At 45.6% G+C, this 10,000-nt stretch overlaps 1 protein-coding gene across 2 annotated transcripts in view; it reads right to left on the bottom strand.

Annotated features, from left to right (window-relative positions):
* Window positions 1–10,000, bottom strand: part of LOC123505444 — a 50,877-nt gene that overhangs the window by 830 nt on the left and 40,047 nt on the right. For both annotated transcript variants that reach the window (XM_045256732.1, XM_045256733.1), the window contains exon 3: window positions 1–4,976. This exon is cut by the window's left edge and continues 830 nt beyond it. In XM_045256732.1, the coding sequence (XP_045112667.1) occupies window positions 1,842–4,976 (3,135 nt within the window). In that variant the 3' untranslated portion in view covers window positions 1–1,841. The remainder of the gene's footprint in view (window positions 4,977–10,000) is intronic.

The following is a 10,000-nucleotide window of genomic DNA, read 5'->3' as shown; positions in this document are numbered from 1 at the left end:
TGCGTGTGTGTGTGTGTGTGTAGCAACACTTATCAAGACCTAATTGCCCCGTGTTGCATATAGGAGTGTTTCTCCAATACCGTTGACATTACAGTTAAAATAATGATGAGTACTAAGTTCACCAGAATCCTGACAAATAGTTCCAAACAGCTCTCGGAGAGGTGTAATCCCGCCTGCCCAAATGGCATCTTGCGCCGGGATAACTATGCCCTGGTCTTAGGGAAACTGGAAATCTGATACGGAAAGTACAGTACTATACCTATATCCTATCTAATGTCAGTGCGACTTTATTCTAAGATAACTACTTTTTTATCAGTACTTTTCAACACTTTGATCATTTGTAATTGTATAAGAAAATATGTTTCGCATCCATGACACCTTGTGCTAATATTAAGAGTAAAATACTGTTTCTGCTTCATAAAGGATTTTCTCTTCCTTAATGAATCTTACTCAGAGAATTTTACATTCTTTACTAAATGCAATCGTAGGAATATGTTACACTTATCTACCACCAATGCAGGTGTGTGTGTGTGTGTGTGTGTGTGTGTGTGTGTGTGTGTGTGTGTTGTGTGTGTGTGTGTGTGTGTGTGTGTCACCAGGCAGTGGATTAGTTTCTTCATGAACAGGTGTTTATATGTATTTTGTGCGGCCTTTTAACTGTTTAATCAGAAGCTAACAATGTCGTCGTGTAACTACAACGCAACAGCGTTTTATATCTATAGATAAAGAATGTCGTGTATGAGGACAGTCCCGAGGAAGGCTTTAGGACCATTTGTGTGGCGGACATAGGGAACCAGTAGGGGTACTGAGAAAATAAAATTTATATCAAACAATTGCTTGTAACAAACAGAACCTCCCAAAGGCAGGCCTTGACGTAACACACGTAACAACAACTTAGTTTATTGCGGCAACACGAGGCAGGGAGCAGCGCAGCGCGGCGCAGCGCCCCTATGATCACCCTTCTGCAGATGGCGCTTCGGAAAGCTAAGAAGGCGTCACGTAGGCGTCTCTCAGCTCCATATTTGTGCTGACAGTCCATCACTGGTAATTATTTCCTGCAACAATGATTTCCTCAGACTCGAACAACACGCATTTATTGCATTACTGCATCTGTCAGAGGCACCTGAATATTTTTGTTGGTTTACCTATATAAATAATAATAATAATAATAATAATAATAATAATGATAATAATAATAATGATAATAATAATAATGATAATAATAATAATAATGATAATAATAATGATAATGATAATAATATTGATATTAATAATAACTATAATGATAATGACCATGAAAAAAGGATAATTACAAAGATAAGAATGTTATATATAATTCATATTATTGTTGACGTCATTAAGTACTATTGCCATTTCACGTTTACATCGCTGCCACACTCGTGTAGTCTAAGCGCGATGTTGTCCGTACCACTCATCATATTTTTCCTCACAAAGGCTGCGAAAGATAAGAATGAGAGTAACACGCAATATAGCTTCAAACCACTCGGCGAGAGTGAACTAAACCTCTATAAGAGGCTTGCACCCCGCCATCTTCATGCACCACTGCTTCATATTTTTTTTTCCGATTTACGTTTGGGCGACCACTCGATCCGTCGCATCTTACTCTCTAAAGTGCTGAGATCATCGAACTTATCCCATCTGAAATTAATATTACACTATCGCCACGAGCATGCACGGTCTGTGTCAACCGCACACCACACAGGAACTGTCCAGGCCTTGGGCTGAGCGAGGTTCAGGATAGCTAAGAAGAAAATCCTTAGCGCACTTACAACGAGGTATTTGATTCTTGTTTATTGATCAAAATATGTATTTATTTTGATTCATATGTTTAACTGAAGCTGATGACACAGATCAGCAACGTAGGTGGAACACTCCGCATCACCATCATCATCTTGGTGTCTCTGTCTCGCCTCCTTTTTCGCCTCTTGGACCAATTCCGGTGCCACTTCCCCCAACACCGACTTGGCCCACGCCTCGTCAGCTTCCTCCTGGCCAGAGAAAGAGGCGCCTTCGTTAATGTTAAGGATTGGCGTGAGTGCTGGGGCAGAACAGGTCTGCTGCTCTCCACCTTTCTGTTGCACATGAAATGTACCACGCTTGACAGGAGATGGAACCTTCGTCAGGGATGTGGTGTCTGTGGTCGTGGCAGCAGTGGTGTTATGAGCGGACGAGGGTGAGTGATCGTCCTCAGAGGCGATCAAGATCTGGTAAAGGTACTCTGCAGGGCGAGGTTTAACCCCCAGATCATCTTGAATGCTCCGCATTATCAAGGCAAGATCTGTAGAGGGAAAATGGCAATAACGTCTGCGATATTGTTCAAGGAGAGAATTGATGCTTTCATCACTGTACAGGCCACCCTCTCGAATATCGTTCAAGATATTTCTTTTGAGTTGCTGCAGTCGCTCTGCTTTAGGAGAGCAACGGGGTAAGCGTGACGGGCGCGGCCGAGCTCCAGTGAATGGTGTGTTAAGGCTGCTGCCAGTGCGGCGGGGCTTCACGCTGGGATACAGGATACTCTCGGGTGTGGCACCGCGACTTCCTGTGTAGGCACTGTCCACGCTATGGTCCCCTGAATCAGCTGCCTCCATTAAGCGTTGTGTTAAATGAGACGGGCTGGTGGTGGACCGCCGGACCGGTGGGCCCTGAGAGCCGTGGTGGTCAGTGCCATAGCAAATATCGTCTTCATTCTCTTTGTGAGAACTACTTGCGTGCTGTTGTTGGTCATCTCCATTAGTGTCGTCAAGAAGCTGCTTTTGTGGGATATCCTGACATGTTCCTTCGAGTGGCGTTTTGTCTTCATCAGATGAATAAAAATCTGAAGGGTAACTTTTGTCTTGTAAGTGTGAGCGTGGCTGCCTACGTCTGGGCGGCTGGTAGCAGCGATGTGAGAGCAGCTGTGAGCCTTGCTGGGACCTGAGAATGCGTGGATTGTGTGGTTGCTTTTCGGTAAAACATCGAGAATGTGTATCCAAGACGTCTGCTGTGGGCTGTGTGGGCCTCTTCCTCAATCGAACTGTTCTGAGAGTTGCCCGTAGTTGCTGCAGACTGGGACTTGCTTCTTCCTTTTCCTTTTCTATATGTGCTTGGTCTGGCTCCTTGTTCGCCTTTCTATGTTTATGTTTGTGACTTTTTTTCTTGGACGTCCTGTTCAATGGAACATCTCCCTCCGTGGAGTTTTGTACACTCGGCAAGCCGTAACTGCTGATTTTTCTCTTCTCGTTTTCCACCAAGTCAGTGAGGATACTATCTAGTTTTCTAAGAAATTCCTTAGTATCATCTTTGCAATTACCTTCAAAAGGAAGAAAAGTTTCGTTAGTCTCTTTGGGGGTTCTATTTTTCTTTATACGAGAGGTAGATGAAAGAGTAAGTCCTCCTGACGCCCTGGCGCGTGAAGCTGATCCAGATCTTGACGAGCTGGAGGAGCGACTGCTGGGCGACCGTTCAACCTTCTTAGCTTGTCTACGTCTCGACCGATTAGACTCGCCTCCAGATCGCTTGTGACCAGCTTCAGTGCGCCTGCCAGTGCTGGACCTTTTCCTATCGGAAAATTTATTTGACCTTGATCTAAGCACTGTCTTAAGGTCAGCCGCTGGGTCTTCGCTACTACTGGAAATGGTTTCGGTTTTGGCTCCTCTATTCGGTGATTTGTCTCTGTACTTGATGAAACTGAAGAAATTGTCGTCGTCGCTTCTACTTTGATCAATACTCGCACTGCGCTGCAAACCTTCGTTACTTTTGTACAACTCTTTCCGTCTAGAGATGTAGACGTCGAAACTCCTGTTGTGTGGCGACTTTTTGGTGGCGGCGTCATGTATTGCCCTAGAGTCATTGGCATACTTTCTTGTGCAATGGCCAGGATCGTCACCACTTTCGCTATTACTTCCGTTGACAGCCCACCACGGTCGGCCATGAGAATCAGGAGCCTTATCTCCTTTCTGCTGGCCGCCCTCCGCTCCACTCGCCCACAACACTGGCTTACCGATGCCTTCCACTGTGCCTGGATCTGCGGTGTGGACGTGTCTCCAATCTTCTTTATTGCAAGTTTCTAAATAATATAGTTTCTTGTAAGAGAACTTTATATTTGCACTCGTCTTTGAACTGGTTGTAGTAAGATGGTGACGTCGCCTAAACAGCGAGAAACTATTTAGTTTACAGCGTTTCCGTTGTCTTTGACCCCAGTAGGTCACTCTGCCTCTTAGCCGACGAATGACAGTACTTTCCCAGGTTATAACCTTAATTTGATCTTTGTCTAGTTGTTTGGCCTTTACTACTAGCTTGTAGTTTTGGCAGTTATTGTTGGGATCGTGGTACTGGTGCGTAGTGTGGACGAGAGGGCAGCGATGCTTACTCTCCTCGACACCGTAAGCCTTTAAGGAACAACAACACATCCCCCTTTTATTTGAAGTAGGAGATGAAGCTTTACCTCTGAACCGAGTGGGCAACATCCAACATACGAGGAGCCGCAGGTGGGGGATGGAGGTACCACTCCTTGCTGGTAGTTCTCGTGGGTCGTTCCTCGGGGGACTGGTAAGGTGACGGTGATTACTTGCAACTAATCGTCGACAAATAGATTGGAGAATCAGTCCTCTCACTCTCGCTTCAATCGCTCGTGCCTCACTCAGAGTACGTTGTACCCAACTGTTTTGTTTCCCTCCGTGATCGACTTTTCTCGCTTTTCTCTCAGCCTTTCTCTCTTCTTTTCGCTGACAAGTCTCCACAGACCCTTCTGTTTTCTTGCCAGCTATCATGCCCTCACTCCAGCACTCTCCCTCGGGGTTAATGGACAGGAGTCGCTCCTCCGCGTCACAAACACCGAGGTTAGGGGAGCTGCTTGGAGCGAGATGCGGAACGGTGCTAGGTTGGCAGTAGGCTGGAGGGGTGCGGAGGCGGGCAGATGAAAAAGGGAAGGGAAGAGAGGAAGGGATTTTGGTGGTGCAGCAACTCTGGCGTCGGTTCTGAAAGAAAACAAAAAACAATTAGGAGACATAGAATGTTTAGTAATGTAGGGAAAGAAATCTATATCTATATCTATCTATCTATCTGTGTGTGTGTGTGTGTGTGTGTGTGTGTGTGTGTGTGTGTGCGCGCTCATCAATATATATATATATATATATATATATATATATATATATATATATATATATATATATATATATATATATATATATATATATATATATATATATATATGTATGTAATCAAAAGTGCTTTGTATCTTCTGAACAGTATGCTCGGCACGTGGTTGTGAAAAAGGTGAAGTAGCTTAGTAGGCATTTAGTGTAAAGTTGATTTCAGGCATTTCGCAGATTCCTTTCAAGTTTTTAGTGGAGAGATATTCATTTTGTGAGAATTCACTCCTCGGATGAAGTGGAGCTGTGTGTGTATCCATTACCAAGCTTATATTTCCCATTCAGCGCCGGAGAATGGTAGCTCCCGTGGCTGGGTTTCTGCTGGCACAGCATACGCCTCGCGTCTCTCTCTCTACAGAGTAACGATGACAAGCCGAGGGTACACCCGAGTGAGTGCAGAAAGCATGGGTGGAGTTGGGATTGCGTGTTAGTGTTGTGGTAGTGGGACACGCTGACTGGGGAAAGGCACTAGTGTGTGTGTGTGTGTGTGTGTGTGTGTGTGTGTGTGTGTGTGTGTGTGTGTGTGTTGTATGGGGTACTGAGATAGAGCTGCTTAAAGTCCGGGTGTGTTGATGGTGAAGGCTAAAAAGGAGGCGTGGCGGCGGGTGGAATTTGAGAGAGAGAGAGAGAGAGAGAGAGAGAGAGAGAGAGAGAGAGAGAGAGAGGGAGGGAGGAGGGAGGAGGGAGGGAGGGGGAGGATGGGTTGGGGGAATGGGGATGGGGAACGAGGGAGTAGATATCGAGATACTTGAGTTACCGGTACAGGGTGTCTTTGCTGGGATGGGGTGTAGGTGTACCGTTTGGCGGGAGTAGTGTGTAGTATGGGTGTGGGCGGGGAGCAGCATCACGCCCGCGTCTCCAAGCTATTGATCTCTCTCACCATCCACCCACCTCAGAGGAAAGAGCCGGGATTCGTGGGCGGCGTGGGTGGAAAACGCTACACAATGGACTAAACCCAGTTTTTGCATAGGTATAATCTCTCTCTCTCTCTCTCTCTCTCTCTCTCTCTCTCTCTCTCTCTCTCTCTCTCTCTCTCTCTCTCTCTCTCTCTCTCTCTCTCTCTCTCTCTCTCAACAGATGCAAGAAACTGCGTAACTTTGGGTGTGCGCGGCGGTGGGTGCGAGGAGGGTGACGGAGCACAGGCCTGAAGCAAGTGTGCCTTGAGGGTGAGCAGGGAAGTGGAGATCACTTAGATGAGAAATTCACGAACTCGTTTACACGGTGTAGGGCGAGGTGGTGACGGTGGCGGTGGTGACGGGAGGCGGAGGAGGAGGAGGAGGAGGCGCTTGTAGGAGCCGGAGCTATACCCTTTAAGGTCTGCTTCAGGGATGTCCTTTGCCATCAGGGACTGCTGTTTTCTCTGCAGTGCCCGTGTCCAGCTGTATTCTGCCTTCCTGCCCTCCCTTTGCCTCATCCTGAATCCAACTACACATGATCTGGGTCTAGTCTAGTAGTTTTACTTATCCTCTCACCCCTTCTGAAAGCTTTGCCCTGGCCTGTCTCACTCAGTTCCCTTCTGTCAGGTCTTTACGGCCTCTCTTGTTTCTGACTCTTAAATTGTACTTGGACTTCACTTGACATGTCTTGCTTCTTTTATTCTCTAATCTAACCTTGCCTTGCCTTATGTACTGTGCCACTCGCTTTACTGATTAATGTACTGCTCTTTACCTTGTTCTTGAGTACCTTTCAATATACCGGTAAGGTTTAATTACTTTCCTACCCTTTGTGCCTCCCACCACAACTCATTATTACTGATCGAAGAGAGTTCATTGGTATGCTGGGGTGGTTTTTCTTCATATGTTAACTAAATTTGTGATGAAATTACGCCACTGGATGACATAATGCTATAACGAATGGGGGGAAACGAAGCAGGATAATGTTAGGTCAGGTCAGGAAATATTAGTGTCAGATTAGGTTAAACTAGGTTAGGTTAGGTCAAGGTTAGGATTAGGCTAAAGTAGGTTAGAATGAGTTACACTCGATGAGGTTAAGTTAAGTTTGGTTAGGTAGGATTAGATTAGGTTAGGTTACGTTAAGTTAGGCTAAGTTAGGTTAGATAAGAATAAGTTAAGTTAGATCAGATTAGGAACGTTTAGATTTACATAGGTCAGGTTAGGTTAGGAATTGGCACCTTTTCCATACTATGCTTAAGAGTTATTTCTATTCAGTACTGAGAGAAGTGGTTACTGTTATACTTATTACGATGAATTATACTTTAGTGCGTGGGACGTTTTTTGTCTGTATAATGAGAGAGAGATAGATAGATAGATAGATAGATAGATAGATAGAGAGAGAGAGAGAGAGAGAGAGAGAGAGAGAGAGAGAGAGAGAGAGAGAGAGAGAGAGAGAGAGAGAAAGAGCAGTTTGGAAGCTAGAGGAAGAGAAGAAAAGGGGGCGAAGGTGGGGTTGGGAGATCTAGGACGCATAGTGTGGAATAGATACAGGAACCCAACCACCACCACCACCACCACCACCACCACCACCACCATCCTGCCTTCGCCTAGACAGACCCGACCCCGCACCAGCAGCAGAGGAGGAAGTCTAAGTAAAGATTATTCCTCACGGCCGCTGAGAGGTTAATTTACTCGCTTTGTTCGCAGGCGCGCTGATCTAAGGGCCACATAGTCTCGCACCTTTAATACTCGTCCAAGGGCATTGTCACCGGCGAGCCTCCCACGTCATTGAGTGTCCCAGGAAGGGCGGGAAGGCGTGGCGGGCCGTTGGTGTGGTTGAGGAAATGCAAGGGCGTGGTAGGGAAGGGTTTATTCACGCAGGAGTAGGTAATGGTGTGACGAAAGGTGCTCTGTGTGTGTGTGTGTGTGTGTGTGTGTGTGTGTGTGTGTGTGTGACGGGGAAGGAAGTGCATGGGATAGGCGGTGTATGTGACGTGGGACGAAGAGGTAAAGGAAGATGCATTTGTGCGCGTGTGAAGGGGGGGAGGGTTGTAAAGATCTACTCTAGTTTTGCTTGCTTTTGATATCTCTGCCATCCAGGTGTTGTCCTTCCATAAGACGCTCAGATTTCCCACACAGTGATCTATAGGTGAAGCTGAAATATCACGCACAGTACACAACCAAATCCTCATAGGCCATTCTGATACGCTTTGCTCTCTCGCCACGACTATTCTCAAAGGCCACAGAGATGATGGAGTGCCTTTTTATTAGTATTTTTCCTGTCGATACCATAAAAATCTTTTAATGTAACTAGAACCATAAAAATGAACAGTTGAAATATAGATTCGGGTAATTTCAACTATAGTATAGGCTTTTGAAGAGTGGAGATACTGCTCAGAAGCGTTTTAGAGAGAGAGAGAAAGAGAGAGAGAGAGAGAGAGAGAGAGAGAGAGAGAGAGAGAGAGAGAGAGAGAGAGAGAGACGAAGATTACCTCTGTGTATTACAAGAGAGTTAGTAAAACCATTTCAGACCGAGTAAATGAATCACCAAGTACACGTGGCTGAGTTGCTATAAAGTGAAGCATGGTGAGGAACTCGTAATGATGATGGTGACAGTGCAAAAATAGTGACATAGTAGGTAGTAGTGGTGATTCAGTAACTGAGGTGACAATGTACTGTTGGTGTAGTGATGACGAAGATGATGATAGTTTTGTGCTGGTGCCAAGAACAGGTGCGTGCCTCAATGATGGTGAAGATGACATGACTGTGGTGATTATGAGGTGTCTGGGTGATAATGTACATGGCTTTGGTATTGGTAATGGTGGTGCTAATAGTGATGGTGAGATGAAATGCTGATGTTGACCATGAGGCGGAAATGGTGACACGGTAATGAGGTGGTGATGGAGCTATGGCGTTAGTGGTGGTGAGGTGTCAATACCAGGAACCTTGACAAATCAGACAGCATCTCTCTCTCTCTCTCTCTCTCTCTCTCTCTCTCTCGTTGCGGCACCAAAATGTTCATTCAGTCAATCAGCCTTTATGTGGGGTTGCGTCATATGTGAAATATTACAACGCATGCTCGCTAGAGAAAGAGCTACGACTCGTATTTTGAAGCGCTGAATTTCCCCACAATCGGTATATTCAAAGGTCACTTATATAATTAGCCAAGTTTGCAATGGTGTTTCTTCTCGCTGATAGTGCAGAAATCTTGTTAAATCATGGCAAGTCATAGAAACACGCTCTAAAACAATAGCTTCCATCCATGTAACTTAAATCAGACTGTGTTTTTGATAGTAACTAGTCGCGGTAAAGTGCTGTAAAATTTGGAAACTATGTAGAAGTCTTATTGAACTATCACAAGTCATAGAAACACGCTTGAAACATTATAGCCTCCATCCAAGTAACTTCAATCAGACTGTGTATTTAAAAGTAAGTATATAGTCGAGGTAAAGTGCTGAAACATTTTGAAACTGTCCCATCTCAATATCCTCTCATATTCTCGTCCCTGTCAAGCCAATACCATTATTTTCCAGCGCAAACCAATCACTTCATTCCGAAGCAAGAATAGCATTCCAATCGACGCGCCAATGATGTATCAGCCCCACGCCCCCTAGCCACAGAAGGGCTCCCACCAGCCACAGAAACTCTCTCTCCCCCAGCCACAGAAGCTCTTCCCAGCCACGAAAGCTCTCCCCAGCCACAAAAGCTCTCCCCCAGTCGCAAAAGCTCTCTCTCAGCGACAGAAGCTCTCCCTAGCCAAAGAAACTTCCCTCCCCAGTCACAGAAGCTCTCCCCAGCCACAAAGTGTCCCCAGACCTATTATGGAGGTGTTCCCAGACTATTATGCATCTCCCAAAGCTTATTACATTGTTGCACTCTGGTGAGATATGAAGCTGTACGGTTACGTAATAGATGGAGCATTACCTGTCCCTCAATGCCTCCCTTCCTCAGCCTACT

Source organism: Portunus trituberculatus, chromosome 18 (genome assembly GCF_017591435.1).
Source record: "Portunus trituberculatus isolate SZX2019 chromosome 18, ASM1759143v1, whole genome shotgun sequence".
NCBI classification, from domain to species: Eukaryota; Metazoa; Arthropoda; class Malacostraca; order Decapoda; family Portunidae; genus Portunus; species Portunus trituberculatus.
Note: the sequence above shows the minus strand (reverse complement) of the source record. Positions and strands in the feature narration are given on the sequence as shown.